Source organism: Aptenodytes patagonicus, chromosome 6 (assembly GCF_965638725.1).
Source record: "Aptenodytes patagonicus chromosome 6, bAptPat1.pri.cur, whole genome shotgun sequence".
In the NCBI taxonomy this organism is placed as follows: Eukaryota; Metazoa; Chordata; class Aves; order Sphenisciformes; family Spheniscidae; genus Aptenodytes; species Aptenodytes patagonicus.
The window spans coordinates 7,946,517-7,966,313 of NC_134954.1; the positions used below are offsets into that span (position 1 = coordinate 7,946,517).

Consider the following 19,797-nt stretch of genomic DNA (forward strand, 5'->3'; position numbering starts at 1 on the left):
ATGGAGAAGACAATTTATTTTATATGCTTGGAAGAATATGCTTTAATTTAAAAATGAAAATTACTACTCTAAAAACAAAGTGGAAAACAGTAAGGTTGCAAACCTCCTTTTCACACACCACCAGTGGACGAGTCTACATCGTGAGAGATTAGCAAACCAAGTCCGAGAAAGCTTAAAGCCTGAAGTATTAGTCAAGCCTGCTTTGAAGAGTAGGTCCTGATGCCTTAAGGTATTAAGTATTGTAAACCATCTCTTGGGCTTAAAGTATTGCTCACGTTAACTGCCATTCCAACTGAAGCTGTGAAAATGCAGTGCTTTCATGCCCCATCTGTACTACAGACATCGTAGTAAGGAAGTAGCTTATACTAAATTTGCTCTGCTACCTTCCTCCTCTCTCTGCTCCCCACTCCCAGAAGACGGCAGAAACAAAATGGTGCAAAGCCATTAGTAGTTGAGCAACTCCTTTCACAACTAAGCAAGATTCTTGGAAATAGAAGAATTCCAGTTTCAAGCCAAAAGACTAGTTCCTGAATAAATTTGTTACCATGCGACTATGCATCTCCCTTGCCAACTTCAGGTACTCTGAGACATTCAACAACCTTAAACCAGTAGTAAAGTGGAGGAGGCAGGCACAGAGGGAACGATATTCAGGACCCAAAACACAAGCGAGCTTTTTCAAGAAAACAGTTTTCTCGACTACCTAGGTGGTATGGCATCGCCCCGAAGCGCTGCCTGCGATATGGCCAATATCCTCCACGCTGGCCAGGCTCTCAGCTTTGCTACTTCTGAAGTTGCACTGATGCCAATAAAGGCTGTAACACACTGACTGAAATCCTACTTTTGAACTGTTGCCTCACTCTATCAAGTATCTTAAGACAAATATGCTTTTATCAGAATAGCCGATCTCACATTTGATTCTTGTGCAAAATAATCCTGAGGGGCATTGCTTTAAACGCAGCCAAAACAGCTTTTCTGAACTGAAGCTCAATCCAGAAAACTAAACTTTCCAAAAGCAATAGATTACCAAGAGAAAAAGAAAATTATGACCATCTCTACTTTTAGCAGCCTTAGCAACACATCAGATATTACTTGTTAGTTTAGGATCGAGGCTGCACAGCTCTGTGCCAGTAGCTGCAGAAGGAAGCGATCCTGTGGGGTGAATTTTGAACTTTGCTGAGCTTTGACCCATCCCCTCCTCATTTTGCCCTCCCCCAGCCCTGAAATGCACTAAAAGATGGCCATCATCCTGTAAGGGGGATGCATTTATACAGACCTTAAATGTTAAACACAATTGGAAAGAGATGCTTTTATCTTCAGTGAAACATTTTATTTGCTAGTTATATTGATTTTTTTTTTCTTTCTGCAATTATCTTCCCATTTGACATAGCTTTTGGTTTGTGCACATGAACAATGTTCGTCAGTACTGTTGAGCAAGACTATCTGCTTCATTAGATCCAGAATAACTTTTTATATTAAGATACAGAAAGTATTTGGGAAACCATGTTGGAAAACCATTTGAAGTGACACTTTAACCTTTTGGGTACAACGAAATCCGGCACCATCAATTCTCATTTCAGTTTTAGTGTTGGCTGGAAACTAACTTTCTGTCAGAGACCATCTTTCTTGGCAACAGCTAGAGGGAAGAAACAGAACAACTGGGACTTCCTGGCAATCATAAATTACTTACTTATTCCTGCAACTCCACAGTTAACTCCACTAGTGCAAATCTCAGCTCTAAGAACCGCCAATATCAATTTTACAAATGCATTTTATAAAGGCTCTGCCCTCTAATTCATGCTCTGCTATGGAATCAAAAAAATCCCGTAATTAAAAAAAAACCAACAGTCAAGTAATTTACTTGACACCTCAGTCACAGGGGGCTGCCGAGACAGGTATTGTGTTCCCTTTCACTCACAAAAATAGCAAAGTAGTCTGCTCTGCCGTGCAAGAGGATTCAGGGAAGTGAAGATTCAAAAAATACTTACTCTTTCAGAACTGAATCCACTGAAGACCATATCAGAAATAAATCGAACTGAAACGCATATATTCTTTAAAAAGCTTATTGCAGTAGCTGAAAAGAAAAATCCGAACAAATTCTTTCAAGCTGAAAAACAAAAGCAAAACTAGTACGTGCACATGGGAGGAAGGAACAATAAGGGTCCTTTCTAGACTTTTTTTCCATCTCTTTAAATGTCTTTGTCTCCTTACTTCTTCCATGCTGCAAAAGAGAAGCTGTTGTGGAAGCCCTGCATTGAATTAACATTTATTCCGTGAATACAGTAGATGTGGGGGAAAAGCCATCACAAAAGAAAAAGGCACAATCAAATTGATTTCATTATTATTGCCTCACTGAAAAATCTATCTTCTTTTTAGGCTTGTCAGTTTTATTCCTATCAGCTCACAGTAAGAGTGGAACAGTAATCCTTCAGGGGAAAAAAAGAAAATGAAGTGACAAATACATATTGGAATTACTTGTTGCACAGTGATGTTAAAGAAGATTAAATGTATAAAATACTACCGAATGCCCTGAACATTTTTTAGGAGTAGAGTCGGAACAGTTCATGAATATGAAATAAAATCAAGTTATACTCAGTTTCCTTTTGCTTAAAAATATTACGAAATTCTCTTGCCCATATACTGCTCTCCCACCCCTTATCCACACCACAGTCTCTTCAAGTACTTAACAGTGAAAAATAGAGCTAGCTGAAAGCAGAACAAATCAAATACTTTACAAACGTCTCATCTGTTACAGAGCACCTTCATGTCCCTGTACTCCCGAGGTTTCTCATACACTGCTGGAATTAAGGCTGCTGCTTTCCTCCTGATGCATGTATCTTCTATGCCCCAAAACAAACTTTGTTAGGAGACACAAGAGTCTTTAAGTACTTTTAAAAGAAGTAATGAAAATTAAAAATAATTTCCTAGTAGTGGCAATTCTGTTTAGCCTGTGTGAGTTCGTGTACGCACATGCTAGCAGTACCTCAAAGCTTTCAGAACTAATTCAGGTGAACTGTTAAGAACAAAGTTTTTCCTGGTATCTGTCAGTTCCTAAGAAATTAATGAGGACACTTCCATACATGTTGCCGTCCACCTGAAAAGGTAATTGTCAGCCTTTTCAAATACTTCATCGAAAGGAAAAAACAAGAGAGAATTTTAGCAATGTGAGCATGGTAAACAGATTTTTCCCTTCAAACAAATGTGCAGCACAGTAAACGTAGCACTACATGTCACTACGTGACAGAGTAAGTTAATAGTTGCAAACATAGAAATTTAACAGTAAGTAAAGCCCTCATATGTAAGTTGAGGGAAAAAAAAAATACACATTAAAAAAATCAAATGTGATGGAGAACTAAAAAAATACATAATTAAAATACAAGTTATGCAAAAAAAATTCTGCAAAAGAACTTCCCCTGTGTGTTACAGGATTGTATTTTTGTGTTTTTTTCCAAGAAAGCGCCTCATAACAGTAAACTGTCTGTAACTGATCCAGTGGTAAAAATATTCTTCTGTTCTGAGTTAGCCTAAGAGACCACAGGCAAATGCTCAGAAAAAGGTGATTAACAAAGGCTGCTTTCATTCTGAAGGCCTGAAGATTTTCTGATCTGTAAAGTTTGCCTAAGCACAGCCTACATATATGGAGACGCTCACTAAGGCAGATGTGTTCCATGTCTGGAAACAAAATCAGGGGCTATCAAGCTCCAAATATTAGCCTGAAACAGAGAAAAGTTGACAGTGTAAAGAGAAATGAAAAGAAAGCAAAGAACTTCCTGTGAAAAGCCATTCCTTTTCAAGCCAGCCCACTTTAGTACATTATTGAAGTTACCACATTTTGATGCATTTGCTTCAGCGTAACTTTAAGTACGGTTACAACCCGCTCCCCAAAACAGCGGAACAGGGAAATAAGCAGACATGCTTATTTTGGTAACAGAATAATCTTTGAACTCCTCTCCCAATCCTTTCAGCTCCAAATAAAGCTTCTGTTTAGGAAATGTGATATGAAGTTTCTTCAAATATTAGCAGGTAAAAAGCGAACTACTGTTTACATCATCAAAAAGCCTCTCTATAAAAAAGGACGGTTGGCACAGACAACAAGAAACATCCATCCTGCTGGGGTCGTTCTGAAAGTGTAATGCACTTTCTGTAATGTACACAGGCACCAACTCACACGAGAAATAATTTCAATAGTAACAGAGTAAATAAGCCAAAACTCGACACTTGGAGAAACCTCCAATCTAAATATATCTACAATTCCTTTAAAAAGATTCATCAATAAATAAAATTTCTGTAAGAACAATGGCAACATGCAAAGAAACTACCTAATACAGTCAAGTAAAAGCCGTTACATTAATTTAAAATTACCCTTTATTTTTCACAAGTTTTTCCAACACATTGTGCATTTTGGCACGGTAGACTTTGAGATAGTTTGCTTCAAGTTTCTTTAAATTACAAACAGTAGATACAGTAGGAATATTTTAAACCAATTTCTTTAAAATAAATGGCAAGTTAAGACCCTTAGCTTTAAGAGAGAGACTGCCACAATTTCATTTTCCTGATACAAAATTCAAGTAATTTTAAGTAAGAGTAAAAAATTGTTTTTATAAAACATCCTATTATTAAAATTTACCAGCGTTCTGAAAATAAACATCAAATTTCCAGTATCAGTTGGGTGCAATTACACATTTAGAAAAATAACTCATTTTAAATGAAGGTCACTTGGTGAAGAAAAGTAAATTTTCAACAGGATGAGCCTTTAAAACAAATGATAAACCATTGTCTCTTAGCCAAATTATTTAATCCTTGCTCCATCTCTGCAATTAATTTATTTTTTCTTCTAAAGGTATACATTTCAGTATTGAAAACGAATTAAGAAAACAGGCTACTGAGACGTTTTCCCTTCAGTTTATACTAGCATAGGGAATTATTGCTTATCCCCAACAGCTGTATACAAGATTCACTCGATTTTGTTTTCATGCTGTGGTTTTTAATTGGCTAGTACCAAATATACACACCACAAAAACTTTAGCTGTGTCACTTTACTGAATGAAAACCACAATAAATTTTTCAGATAATTTTGTATCTAGGGTTGTTTGGGTTTTTTCCAACAAACAAATGGATTCATTATAAAATGCTTTTCCATTTTCACTCCTTACCTATTCTTTAAGACAGCAGAATGGAAAAACAAGCAGGACATGTTTACTTTGTGACTCAAGGCTCAGAGCAGATATCAAGAGATCTTCAACAATTTTAGAACATTTTCTTTTTTTCATTCTTTTAGCCCAAAGTAACTTTGCTGTCTAGGAACAGTAACTTAAAGTTTCTTTTATCACCATCTTCCAGAAGAAATCTATAAATAAATGTTTATGTAAAGAATCAAACACTGCTGAAGAGGGCAAAAAAAAAAAATAAAATTAAGGATCAATAAATGATACTGCAATGTATCTTGTGCCATTCAAGATAGGAAGTCCTTCATGTAAATGAGTAAGTCTTCCTGGGTGCATGAAACTCCATCCTTTCCTGGGAGACTCAATGGAGCAGTTGTACCTAAGAAATTTACATCCACCTCCCTGCAGCAAAAACAAACACAACAAAACCCCAAACATTTACCTTGTGTGTTAATTGAGTAAGTTCCTTTTTATTTATCCACAGCTTAAAATATTTTGCTATTATTAATAGGCTGTTAAGAATAATTTACTTTTTTTTTTTTACTATCCCTAACAAGGTTGTTTAAATGACACCATCTTCAGAGCAATACATAACAGACATGCATTTGCAAATCAAAGATTTCCCCTTGCTTTGCTTTAGCATTCCCTGGACAACAACTCATTCAAGCAGCAACTCTGACAAACAGATCTTCAATAACTTTACTGTAGGTGATACCAGGGAGAAGCAAGTGATGTTCGCAGGCCCTGTTCCAGGACTGCATCCCTATCCAGGATAGCATTTAAACAAATCTTAAATAAATTAATCTGGCTGTTGCTTTCAAACTGAAGGTGCATTTTCTGAAGTAGTAAGTTTGAGAAACACACTTACGGTTGTTAAGTAGGACAATGAATAATATAGGTTTATAAACAAAACAGGTTAAGTTTCTCTACTAGTCAAAGCTGGACATTACTGCCACTGCCCTGCCTATCTCCATACTCTGGGGACTGTTTAGGTAAATTATTTTCTACTCTGGTATTGATTCATCTCGGGGGGGGGGGGACGGGGGGACGGGGGACAGGACGGGACACAACACGACACAAACCAAAAAAAAAAAACAGACACCAAAAAAAACAGAAACAGTTGAAAATTTTCATTCTGTGGCTGATCTAAAAAAGAATCATTAAAAAAGCTGTAAAGAAAAGAAGCCATCTGAGTCAACTGGAGACTATTTAAATATTTTGAAAAATTGGTTTTCACAGTACAGAAACGCTTCATTTCTGAATGTTAAAAATGAAATGGCTAACATCTCCAAAGTTTTTCTTTAAACCCCTTCTCCCCCACCATCTGAAACCATTCTGACCAGCTCAGCCTGACTGCATCAACAGTTCTGGATCCCGCAATCGAGCAAATTTAGTACTTGTCAAAAAACGCCAAGGAATAATACATCTCAATTTGTGATGCATATCTTTTTCTTTTCAACGTGGTCTTTAAGTATATCCATTTGGGAACTAGTTTGGAACCAATATTAGACACTCAAAGGACATTTTAAGTCAGTAAGTTGTCAACTTACTTGAAAGTCCTCTCCTACTTTGTTGAGAGCGATGTTGATTGTGAACGTAGAGGAGTCATGATGAGGTCTGAGCGACCGTTGTCTGTCAGGGCTATATTTTACAACAAAATTCAATAAAGCATACCCCTGAAACAAAATATACAGTCAGACTTCAACATGTGAACTTCGAAGTCACACACAGGGTTCTTAGGGGTTTTTTTGTTTAAAGTTAACAACAAGCTTCATCTATAACTACTGCTACATCATGTATAAACTCCCCAATCAAACCAAATAGGGTATACTCAATAAAATACTTGGAATTACCCATGCCATGCAGTAATTATCTGCAAAAATTTTAAACACATACCTTGGTATAATAGCCAGCAAACACTTTTAGCGTTACTGGTGCAATGAACTCTCTTATGAAATGCAGCCATTCATTATCCAGTCCGATTTGCTTCATATGTATATCATCTGTTGGGACATTTTCATAACCTCCCGAAATACGGCTGTCCTAATGAAAACACCATAAACAGCCTTGAAATATGGACATGGAACGCTTCTGGCACTTCTACAAATATTTATTTGAAATCTGCAGAATCACAAAACTGCAACAAAGCAATGCTTTAATGGGCAGATGTGAGCTTGCTGTACAGTAATTTCACAGCTAACTGCTGTGGAAAAAAACCTGCTGAGCTATCAATGAGCAAAAACTGGAGAGTTTTTTAAAAGGTGAGTCAATATTTGGATGTGTTGCCTGTAAATAAGGGCTTCCTGGGGTAATGGTTTTATTTATTGAGATGTAGATGCAACTGAAGTTGTATCAGATCAAGAGAGTACAGGCCTCAACTTGATATGGTAATAAATGTTGAAATAATTTGAAGACAAAAGTATGTTAAAATCCTTTCTGGAGGCTCCTCCCTGCGGTAAAATAACTGTAATTTATCTCATTTCCAAGGTACCACATCTGTGAATATGGCAAACATTCCTCTGATTTTAGCAGTAGTTAATGAATACCTTGAATTTTGTAAACACAAACACAATAGCTCGTAACATTTGTGGGTAACTGCTTAGGGGGACAAGTCTGACAATTTAGTTCTGAAGAGATAAACAAGTAAAACTTCCCTGAACACTTACCAACAGCTATCCAAGATCAGCCTTGGATAACTGTCGGATAACTACTACAGCAACTGCACCACTGTTAGTGTCTGAATTCGCTAGTTCAAGGTTAATTGAGGAATGTCTCTAAATCTAAACAACAAGCTACGTGGTAGACTAAACTAAGCATTTATACCACAAAGCAGATGTCTCGGGGTCACTGGCAATTGTTGGAATGTTTGTTTGTTTGTTGCAGTACACTGTGACTTATTACCATAAAGATACTCACTCATTAAGGTCATGTTTATATAGGCTGACACTTACTTGATGTTTTCCACCAGACCATTGTCCGAAATGTTCCATTTCTTCTACCAATTCATCACAGGCAGTGTCAGAAAATATGGGAAACCAAAACACATCTGGACATGGCTACAAAAGAAAAAAAAAAATTAAAAACTACATTCATCTTTTTCAGTGGAGTTAAGCTTTAACAGCTATCTTATTTTCAACTGCTAAAAAAGGACATCTTCACTTTTCTTGGTCACTAAAGAATATCAGCTGTTCTCATCTGAGCCATAATTCAGATACATTTAAATACTTAAGCTTCATCTTGATCCACAAGCACATTCTCACAGAATGAAGGAAAAACTATGAGCTACCTTGTAAGCCATGACCCAGCATTAACAGCTGCGTCAGTGTACCCACATATTCTGTGCCTTGGTTGCTCTAAATAGCAACCCTGAGCTTCTACGTTACAAGCTCTTAAGAAAAACAATTTAAAACTTAACATTGTTTTAAACACAAAAATCAATTTATCCCGGCTTTTTAAGGAAGCGAAGTTCATTAAATCATTGTCCCTAGCTGTCACAGAATTGATCATCCAACGCTGGTACAACAATTATCATCTTAGAAGTGCTCTGTCCAGATCAGTTGCATGAAAGCAAGCAGCCAGGCAGGTAAGAAACAAAAGAAAAAAGAAAAAAAAAAGACCTCTTCGTATCCAGCAAAAGGCTTTAGTACCTTGGATTCATGGTTGTCAGACCTTAGGAATCCATAGGGAAAGGCACACCCCAGGGAAAGTGTCTAGATGAGCTTGCCTTTACTAGATACCAGAAAACACAGCAATCTGCTACAGAAATTTTATTAGGCCTTCTGCTAGTGGTACTAGCTTATTCAACAAAATAAGCTAAATACATCTGTATTTTGGAGAAGGCAATTATTTGGGCAACTACAGTATTCTGAGCAATCTAGCAATTATTTTTTGGATTCCTCTCATCTAGTTTTCAAAATGGCAAAGATTCAGTTCTGATCCAAAACATCAAAAAGCTGTTCAGCCACAGACCAAAACAGTATTTGCATGGAAATAGTTACTGTATGCCAATTTATTATCAGTCAGTCCCACAAATTTTAAGAAAACTACTTATACCCACCTGTTCTACTATATTATCAGTGAAGATCTTTGAGTAGTTGGGATTTATATAGGTTTCCTTCCAGTCCTAAAAAACATGGTTTTAAGCCATTAAAACAGAACAAATGAGTTTATAAGTGACAAAAAATAATCTATATTCTATTCATTTGCTCGACTGAAAACACTGGAAACAACTAAACAATTTCTTATACCCATAAACAAACTGGTTCTCATCATGTCAAAAATCATGAAACCTGTTACATCAGGGCCATATCTCCAACACCTTACTCTGGTCATCGGTTGGCTTGTTGATATGATATATTGTCATCTGCTTAAATGGGTGGCAGAGAACACCTTTTAGTACACAACCAATATTTAGTACATAATAAACAAATGTTCTCCATGTAAAGTCTTTAAATCCCAAGTCCTTTATAATACATAAACTTTACAATTTTTTCCAAATAAAATAACTGTTTCATCAATAATTAGATGCATACCACAGGATTTTCAAATATCTGCCAAAGGTCATTGTTGTAGTGGGAGGTATTGTAATTGGCTGTAGAAATAAGTCTTCCAAATTCATGTCTGTTGGTAATGTACATGAAAACACCCTATACCAAGTAGAGAAAATGTTATTAGCAAAACTGTCCATCTTAGCAAAAATGACGTTTTAAAAGAGTCTGTTTATTTATGCCTGCACTTTCATAAAATATATCACACACTTGTACATACATATTATACATGTGCTGTTCGTTTAGCATCTTTAATTTTCAAATGGTTGATTCTAATCACCAACCAGTGTTCGTAATTTCTTGTTTACAAGCATTTGCTTGAATTTCTTTTCTAAACATGTTAAACCAAAACATATCTTGTTCATAATGTAAACCCACATACAGTTATAGAAAGGAAAAAACAGAGAAGTGGTTGGTTCATTTGTTTTCCAGAAAACCTAAGCAGACACAATGGAAGTACTTGTTCTCAAACTGAAAATACTCATACAAGAAAACCAACATCTAGGGTTTAGTTTCTGATTAAAAACTGAAGGAATAAGCTAACAATAAAAGGTCTAATGGAAGTCAGAACAAGAAACTTATTTCAGAGTATTCACTACATGATCCTTCTGGTGAATTGGCCTGAAATAAAAAGATATTGACAAATACAGCATATAAGAATATTCAAATCAGGGTACAAAACAGCTGAGCACTGTGTAGTATGTTCACCTAAGCAAACATTGCAAAATATGTGCAAGATATCAAGCTTTATTATCAAGCTATTAACAGAAGATATTAACAAAACTCTTTCGATTAGAAATAGTAGCAGAAAATAGTCTTTTTTAAAAGAAATTTAGGTTCTGTGGGTTTTTTTTTTTAGTTTACTGTTTTTCAGACTAAAACTTCACTTCCGAAGTGTTTGTGACTTTTGGATTCACAGCATATGAAGACTACCATTTGGGTACTGTGGTATTTCCGTCTATGTTTTTGTCTGAAAAAGAGATAAACTGTTAGAAAGATAATGATTGTGTTAAACACGTGCCCAGTTTTGGGCACTTACCAAATCATAAAATAGCTGCAGCAGGGAGAATAAGGAGGGTCTGGGTCAAGAAAAACAGCTTGAAGTGACACCGATTTCACAACTGCCCTGTGTGGTCACCCAAGGGGCCTGGCTGATCTGCTAGTGGTTTGAGCTTTAGTCCTTTCTAGGACTGCTGAATCAATTTTAGCTACGGAAGCACAGCTTCAGCACACCTTGACCTCAGAAGCACTGAGAAATCTCCCTGAGGAAACAACAAGCCTTTCTAAGATGCTTCGAGCTGGTCATGAAGAACCTCTCCCTGGCAAAAACTTGAACCTTAGAAGACTGAAGAGAAAGCTAGAGCAGTATTTCATTAGAGTAAGTGGACAGAGGAGAAGTGTCTTCCTGTGGTAGAATAATACTGCACGTAATAATAACTAATGAATAAAAAAAATAAAGCAACACCTTTGGGGGTCTGAGCATATGGAATGTTTCCGAAGAAGGGGAGTCTTTTTCCCTTTGTAAAGTCTAAAATGAAGGAGAATCATCACATCAGTTTTCTGATACATAATCTCTGTCTCTTTTTCCGACTACTATTAGGTTTCCACAGTTACATTAGGGAAATAGCAGCCTTTGATCAAAAGCTGATATGCCTTTACAGACAACATGCATCTCCAAGCAAAGCTCATAATACACGTCAAAGCTGTTTCCACCAGCCCCTTCTTATCTGCTGCAATACAAAAACAAGCACGTACCAGACCATCTTACAGCACAGACTGAGAAAGAGGAAAAAAAGAGAAAGCCATTTTCTGATGAGCCAGTCAGATTAGTTTAAGGAGCGCATGGGAAGCACAGGTTTGCAATAACTGATGCTGAGAAGGTTTGAATACAACAGAATTGGACGGGGATGTTCTGAAGAATCAGTACAAACAAAGGAGATCATGCCTTGTTATGAGGGAATAAAAAAATTAATACTTGCCAACTTTTCTTGTTCAATTCAGCAAAATTATTTTTCAATGCTATAGTGTCTGGAAATAGGTCTGGTTTAGGTCTTATTTGTTTCTGTGCTGAAACTACTGTAAATATCAGTAGAAATGTGGATTTACATATTCATATTTTTACAGTACAAATACGTTTTCTCTCATTACTTACAGCTTAATGCAAGTAACAAATTTCTGATACAGTTTTAATCTATCTGGAAAAATTAATGAGTAATTCATGCTCCCTAAGAGGATTTGTACAATTTCATAAATCACTTAGGCTTTTTGTATCAACACTGCCCATCATTAGTTCAAATATGTATCTACTTAAATATAAAATTGCAAAATATTCCAACTTAGTCTGCTAGAAGTTTCACACTGTATAAAAACGTGCATAATAGAGATGCTCTAAACGCATTGATAAGTTTGAAGTCATGTACAGCAGAGAGGTTGAGCCTTTCATCCTGTTGAGGTTGCACCAACGAGGAAGGTATTCTAACCTCAATAAGAATTTTCAGTGCATTTAAATAAAAACCATCACGCAGTCAGTGCACCAGTGCACTGGCCTTGCAAAAAACTCTGTTCTCAACAATTTAAAGAAATACACCTAAGATGTTCTATGTCACAAAAATTGGCCAGTACTTTGAATTGGAAGTAAAAATATAATATCCAAGATCAATCAAGTGAAGCAGTCAAGTGTAGCAGGACACAAAGAAGTCTGTGTGTATTTAAAAGCAAGCTGTTATAGATACACCTTACCATTTCCCTGGCATTCCTGCAGAGAGCCATATCAGGATCCAACTTATCACGCATAAAGTAGTTCTTTTCTTTCATCTCCGATCTGAGGGTTTGTCCCTTAATTAAGTATATATTAGCCATATAAGGAATATTCCATACTCCTCTAAAAAAAAAAAAAAACCCACAACAAATGCAAATAGTTTAAAGCCATGAAAACTAATTTGTTGCCTATTCCATCAAATCAGCGTCTCTCTATTTGCTGACAAGACTAAGCAGGTTTCAAGGAAATGAAGCTGAAAGGTTCAAGACATTTGAAAAACTACAGCTGGACATTGTGGACATCTCAAACATAGGCGTAGGCAGTAGTTCTATTTTTTATAACAATATTTCATAAAAGTTGAAAGGTCAAATTCTCTGAAGAGTTTTAACTACAAATGTACTTCATGTTTCCATAGTTAAGAAAATCAGTCAAACTTTTTTATAATATTATTCTACACTACCAGATGGAGAAAGTAATTCTAAAACAGATTTTAAAGTGAGTTGAAAGACTCCACTGAGGCTTCATACAGCTGGTCTGACCTCCTCACACAAATACCCATGGACCACAGCAGGCCACGTATTTATGTCAGTTGAGCCAATATCAACAAAAAAAAGCATTGCTGTCACAATGCTCACACTGCAGATTTCCTCCCTCCCAGCGCCACGAGCATATCTTTCAGTGCAATTGAAAATGAGCCAGTCCTATTCAAGCAGCCAATCTGTTTCAGACCTTTTTGTTCTTCCAGGGCAATGAAAAGGCATCACCTCATGGGAAAGTCAAGCTTAGAACAACTTACATCACATTCCTTTAGGGAAAGAACAAACCCAAAAGGCTATGTCACAAAAGAACTTCTCAAGAGCTCCTTAGGTATATCTGACATAATATACAGGAAGAAACACGTGAAGAAATTAGTTGTTCATCTCTTTGGGGCATACGTTTAAAGTCATTTGATGAATGCAACAATCATTTCTTTTGACTGAGGTTCCTGGGATACAGAGTTTTGGGTTTGCTATTTGTTTGTCTTGCCATTTTCTGTATTATGCACTGCTAGAGTAACCAGACACAATCGAAGTGGTACTAGTAATGACTATGTCCATTACTAATACCAGCTCATCGTGTTAAACACTTTGCTTTTTTTATTCGAGCTGTGAATGGGAAAAAATAAACAGGAAGACAAATGCATTCCTATGAAACAGAAAAAGCTAAACAGTAACACTAACCTAAGCTCTTCAGGAATACCAGATTGCATGAAAATGTAAGAATATGTTGCTAATAACCATACTGGGTGCCTTAAAAATTAGCTTATAATTACTTACACTCTGTTCCCTTGGACAATATCAACATAATCTTCTGATCGAGCATAATAGCCATCTGGGCTCAAAGCACCCCAGAAATTGGACCAAAGCTTCCCATGACGAGTTACAAGCGGAGCAATTATCTTTCTGTGAAGTGACATATTGAATAAGAAAATATGAACTGTTATATGTAGACTATACGTCAAAATATACCAGCTTTCCTCAGTTTGGAGTATAGTGTAGTTAAAACACCAATAACTGTCAAATGTCAGAACAGCTTTTCTGAACATAAGCTAGAAGAAACAGCATCCAAGTACCCACTGCCCAGAAACAACATCAGTGTAACAGAAGCAAAGATTCCTATAAATCAGGAAAGCAAAAAAATACTGACCATAGAATATTGACAAAAAGCATCAGAGTCGAAGACATGGGGAAAAAAAAAAAAACAAAACCAAAAAACCCACAGTGATACTTAGCTTACCCAAAATTTAAGAGTCAAAAGGGGAAATCTAAGTTGACCAAAATAAAAAGAATAAAATGGTACTTTGTTTCAGAGGGTGCCTACTGGTAGATATATTTTGCAAAGCTTCTGTTTCTTCCACCTAGTGTACATGGCTTTTAGCCTCTTTCTACAACAGTAAATATTACAAGGAATATAATGCACAGGACCAACAGCCACATCTTTACTTAAGCTCCATCCTTTCTCACTAGCAGGTCAAACAGACATTGATAATTTATCTTTCTGTGATACACCTGAGATTCCCAGATCTGTTATGAAGAGGCAAACACCAGCTACCTACCTAACATGGGAAGTTACAAACCGGCAGGAGTGAAGCACACAGCATTCACAGCGGGCCCAGTCTGCTGAAAGCTGCTGCTGATAAAGTCACAGCTTTGTATAATTTAAGAGATCATACTAATACAAGGAGAAAACAGTCATTACAGCTGCTTCGTCTCCAATACCTTTCCACTATTTTATTACATCTATGATTTTAAAAGCAAGTAATTATACTGCAATACTAGAGTAAAACTCTAGGGAGTTTTTGTTTGGTTTTGTTTTGGGGGGAGTTGTTTTTGTACGGGGTTGGTTTTTTTAACACTTTGTGTATGACCAACTTTGAAATCATTAGTCAGTGAAATCTGAATTCATTTCATAAAACCTGCTTACACCACACCATTCTTTTCAGAGGAACTTTGAAGCATTTGAAATTCACACCAGGAATTATTGCTTGAAAGGAACAAAATGCTTCATGAATTGTCGGCCTCCGAGCCCGTTATGAACTATGGCAATCAAATACCACAGGTAAACAAAGAGGACCTAACTCTGCAAGAACAGACGGGATCTTATCTTCTCTGGATGGGCCCCAGAGAGTCCCTTCAAGTTGGAAGAAATTCAGTAAAATCAAGAGATATACTACACCTGTTCTGTTCTATCAGTATCCTTAAAGTTTTCGGGTTTGTCAGCACAACATCTGCATCTATGCTGAAGTAATATTCACATGCTTTATCCTGGCGACAAAGGTCCCTAAAAAGACAAAAAGGAAGGGTTAACTCGCACGTGTCCAGAAAAGATTCACAAACAACTAAACAAAAAACCACAAAAAACCCAAACCACAACCAAGTGCTCTACTCATATATCGCATTAAAAGTCCTCTGCAGTGTAGTATAGTAAAAGAAAGGTATCTTTAGATTACAGTAGTGTGATAAACTAAAAGAAAATTTAAAAACATAGATCAGATGCCTTGTATTTTTCTTTTAATAAACTAAATGATCTCTAACCTTTACCAAGTTCAGTAAGAGCTACTACGTACTGTCCTAATGGAAAATGGAGGGGCAGGGGGTGGAAAAAAAATCAAGCCACTAATTTATATAGCTGGATATCAGTACAGTCACTTAATAGTGAAGTATGAGCTTATTAAGTAAGCTTCTCTAGTAAGTAACCGCATGTGGCTGTAACACTGTCTTCGTGCAAAGATGCTACAGATGTGATCTGCTGATCCGAATAGTAATTGAAACCTTACGAAGAGCGTAAGACAAAAAGCATAAAGAAATATATATTTGAAGACCTCTTCTTAGTCTTTTTGTGACCTACAAGAATAACACAGTTGGCAAAGAGAAATATAAAACAATTGCACAGGCGGTGAATGGAAATTAGAAAAATTAATTGAATTTGTCCCATACACTATTTCTATCAAAATAAATTATTTGCATAGATTCCCACAACTTCAAGAGAAAGCTTCAACCAAACAGAAGACACATTCTACTATAAATATGAAAGACATACAAATGTAGTCTGTGTGTTTCTGGCAGGCTACGCTTGCTAGGCTAAGATCCGGTATAGTGAATTCAGCTTTCCTATGCTAAGAGAATAGTAGGAGATTATAGTAAATCAAATATACTTTCAGAGGAAGTGGAACAAGCAGTAGGTTTCTATCATGCAGGTGGTATTATTGATTTTGTCTATTTTCCCCACTATTATCGACAGAACTTGCATTAATTCCATCGTAACAGCATGAAACATTAAAATTATTTTACTTTCTTGCTTTAAAATGTCTATAAATGCTGTTTTAGTTTAAGTTCCACGCAATTTGACTGTTTGTGACTGTTTTCTGCAAAGGAAAAGATCTCTGTCACTTCAGAAGAGCTGATAAATGGTGAATGTGACAGGCTACATACAAGCCAAGGCAACCGCTGGCACGGCTTCCTGCCTGCTCCTCCTCCATTCCCCTCCACTACCTAACACGGCACTTCACTCGGCGTTTAGTCTGTGTCCCGTAAGGATGGCTACCTATCAACACCTTTTGGGTCTTTTTGTTCAAACTTTCTTCTGCTCAAAGGACTTTAGAGCTATGACTTTGTTGGCTTTTTTATTCCATAAATCTAAGCAATCCTTCCTCTTCAAACTTGACCACTAAAGATGTAGTAAATGATTTGAGCCAAATTTTAAAATACCAAAATGACAAAAACGGTCTTCCCACTATTGCTGAAGTCACCTTGTTTGGACACACACCCATAGTTTAAACCTTTGGTCAGTCTCTGGTTCTGCTTTAACAAACATTTCCTTCACTGACAGTTTTCTATCTTATGTATACATAAGATAGAAATTGTTTTTATGACAGCAATTCCTTAATCAGCACTTTCTCACATAATTGCCCCCATTGAAACCAGCAGGTTTTATTTTGGCCATAACACAGCCCAGCAATTAAGTCTTCACGGCATTTTCCATTACTAGCCTATTCTGTTCAAAGCTTTACAAGTACTGAACACAATTCACATGTAGCTTTATCATTAGCATAATTACAATTATTAATAGTAACCTGACTTTTATATTGCACTTGACATTAGATGTTAAATTTCTTCCAAAAATATTCAGCTCCTTTATCCTCATTCTACTAATGAGGAAACTAAACCTGAGACACCAATAAACTGGATGCCAGTCCAGTGTTCCAGCTGCAACACTGGCCAGCACCCCCCCAAAAGCAGCTAAACCTTTTGCTGCTAACAAAAATAGGAACAGAATTAATGTTTTTAATTATGAAATTGTGAAAAAACAAATGGAACAGATTTATATTTAGTTGTAGGCAAACATGACTGGAAAATTGATTACAGAATTTCAAAGTATATGGTCCTTCAACTTTTGCCTTCCCCCCCCCTTTACATCCAGAGCCAGAGAATTCTATTAAAACTGGTCCAATGTGTTTAGTGTTTAAAATCCTTCTGTTCTTCATTCACATAGTAATCCAAAACACAAAATAATAAATTACAAGTTTTGGTCTAAGTCACACTCAGTCACTCAATAATCTATTGCAAACTCTTTGAAAGCATTACTGCCTTAAATAGTCTGGAAATTCGGCTGTAGCACAAATCACCTACAATTCGAAACCTCTAACTTCAACCTCTGTAACCAAGAATATTAAATATATGTATTTATATTACATATGTTTATATATGTGTGTGTATACATATATATATAAAAAAAGGCCAAAAATCAAAGCTACTATTCTGACCGTATTTTGACTCATTTGTCCCCCTATTTCTTTCTATACAGCATTGTAGACTGGATCACCAAATGGCAAAACTTCATGTTTAAAGCATAATTCTCCTTGCATTTCCAGATACAAGTCACCATGTCAAATGTGAAGTGTAAGTTTTGCCTTTGTACTTTAAGGTCACCAACAAAAATATACACAAAACACTTCCAGTTTCAGATATACAGAAAAAGAGTTGTAAGAGTTTCTGTCAAAATTAATAAAGCAAGCCTACTCTTAAGAAATTAATGCATCTTCGCTTTAGGCTTTCAATGTTGCCAAGTAGCTTTCCCAAAGAAATAAAAGTAATCCTGGATATTCTCATGTTTTAAAGTATTACCTTTTTACAGTGTATGCTAACCTCTCCAGATGTAGAAATCCGAGATTATATGTGAAACTATTTATTATGTATATCCAGGTCGCAGCAAGGAAGTGGAAAGTGCTTTCTAGCAATACTCACATGTACAGTAATATACTTCCTAATCTAAATTCAATGGCTAAAACCTTTAATTACTTGCTTTACACTCCACACGCTTATAAACCAAGACCAAATATTGAAGAGAAAGCTTTATTTTTGTACATAACTTAAAGCCATTTCAGTGTAACGATTAACAAAAATTTAGTAGAAGGCCAAGACTTTTTGTTGGAAGTGTGAAGTGAAGCTCGGAAGATCAGTTTACAGTATTTTGCAATCAGAGCGATGTTTAACTTTGCTTACAAACCGCGAGCCCATCTGGAACGGTGACCTCATCTGAAAGGCTAAAGTGTCACTGCTCTTCTCTTCATCAAACTTTCCACTGAGATATTCCAAGGGGCTAGTTGTTTATAGTGGTAAGACATATAGTTTACTCAATTTCTTTACCACTGAGTAACATACTTTTTTTTTTTTTTAGACATAGTTTGAATTTGCAATTAATTCATATATCATTTTTATATCCCTCACAGTTTGGAAATACAACTCCAAATGTGGACTGTGAGCCCGAAGAGAGAGCACTTACACCATTTGACAGCCCTCTGAAAGAAAAGGTGCCCCAGACACAAGTCTGCAACACTCACTAAAAGACTGGGTGACGTTGCCTGCCATTTAGGATTACATTTTGCATCTCTCCAGATAGCCACAACAGTATAAAGAAACTCTTATCACCCATCACTAAAAACAAACAAATGCAGCCACAAAACAGATAAAGCACTAATGTTGAGTTTTGCATCTCGGGCTTAAGTATTTACCACACCTGGAAGCTACTGAAATCGGGTATGGGTGGGAAAGTTGTTTTTCTTCTGCAACACTCAAAAGTTCAAAATGTTCCTCCCCCATCTGAGGCTGAAACCCAAAACTGCTCAAGTGTTCAGGAGAAGCAGTTCCAAAGAAATCCAGGTCTCCATCAGAAATCACTTGACATCTGGAGACACGGATTTAATCCCTGCTCTTCCTTTAAGCACAGCCAAGATACTCGCCCTACTCACAGGACCAAAAGGGAATCCTCCTGTGTCCAAGTCATCATTTATCAATACCAATGGGAGCTCAGAGACATTGACTTAATATCTTCTGACTTTCAAGAAGCACACAGGAGACCCCAAATTCAGCTCAGTGAGGTCAATGAACTCTTTAACCGATACTGATCTCTCTACTATTCTTCCTGAAACTTTTGAAAGCTTTCAATGTAAACGTCCATTAAAATGTGCACATTCCCACTAAAAGTTGAGGTAAATCACATTTTTAAAAGAGTTCAGGAAAAATCCTACCTAGTTCTATCACTAATATTTTTGAGGGAGGAAAAAAACCAACCCCCCAAAAAACCAAAACCCTAAAGTCCATAAGTACTGCGGGAAAAAAGATTATGGATAATAAGCTTTTTATAAATAAAACCTGAGAAGCGAATGAGATAATTCTCGTATTTCTCCACTTTATGTTATAGCTTGAACATATTTCATGTTGTTATTTTACATTTTCTGTCATAACAAATTCTGCAACAGCTGGCTGAAATCTCATCTCCAAACAAGGCAAAA

At 36.4% G+C, this 19,797-nt stretch overlaps 1 protein-coding gene across 3 annotated transcripts in view; it reads right to left on the reverse strand.

The window, feature by feature from the left end:
* Positions 1-4,344: 4,344 nt before the first annotated feature.
* PLOD2 (procollagen-lysine,2-oxoglutarate 5-dioxygenase 2) overlaps positions 4,345-19,797 on the reverse strand; it is a 77,569-nt gene continuing 62,116 nt past the window's right edge. For 2 of the 3 annotated variants that reach the window (XM_076341012.1, XM_076341011.1), the window contains exons 11-20: positions 15,183-15,287; positions 13,784-13,909; positions 12,449-12,590; positions 11,175-11,237; positions 9,695-9,808; positions 9,220-9,285; positions 8,114-8,218; positions 7,059-7,205; positions 6,713-6,838; positions 4,345-5,564 (exon numbers count right to left, since the gene is read on the reverse strand). In XM_076341012.1, coding sequence (XP_076197127.1) covers positions 5,409-5,564; positions 6,713-6,838; positions 7,059-7,205; positions 8,114-8,218; positions 9,220-9,285; positions 9,695-9,808; positions 11,175-11,237; positions 12,449-12,590; positions 13,784-13,909; positions 15,183-15,287 — 1,150 coding nt within the window. In that variant the 3' untranslated portion in view covers positions 4,345-5,408. The remainder of the gene's footprint in view (positions 5,565-6,712; positions 6,839-7,058; positions 7,206-8,113; positions 8,219-9,219; positions 9,286-9,694; positions 9,809-11,174; positions 11,238-12,448; positions 12,591-13,783; positions 13,910-15,182; positions 15,288-19,797) is intronic. The other variant, XM_076341010.1, reaches the window with a different exon arrangement.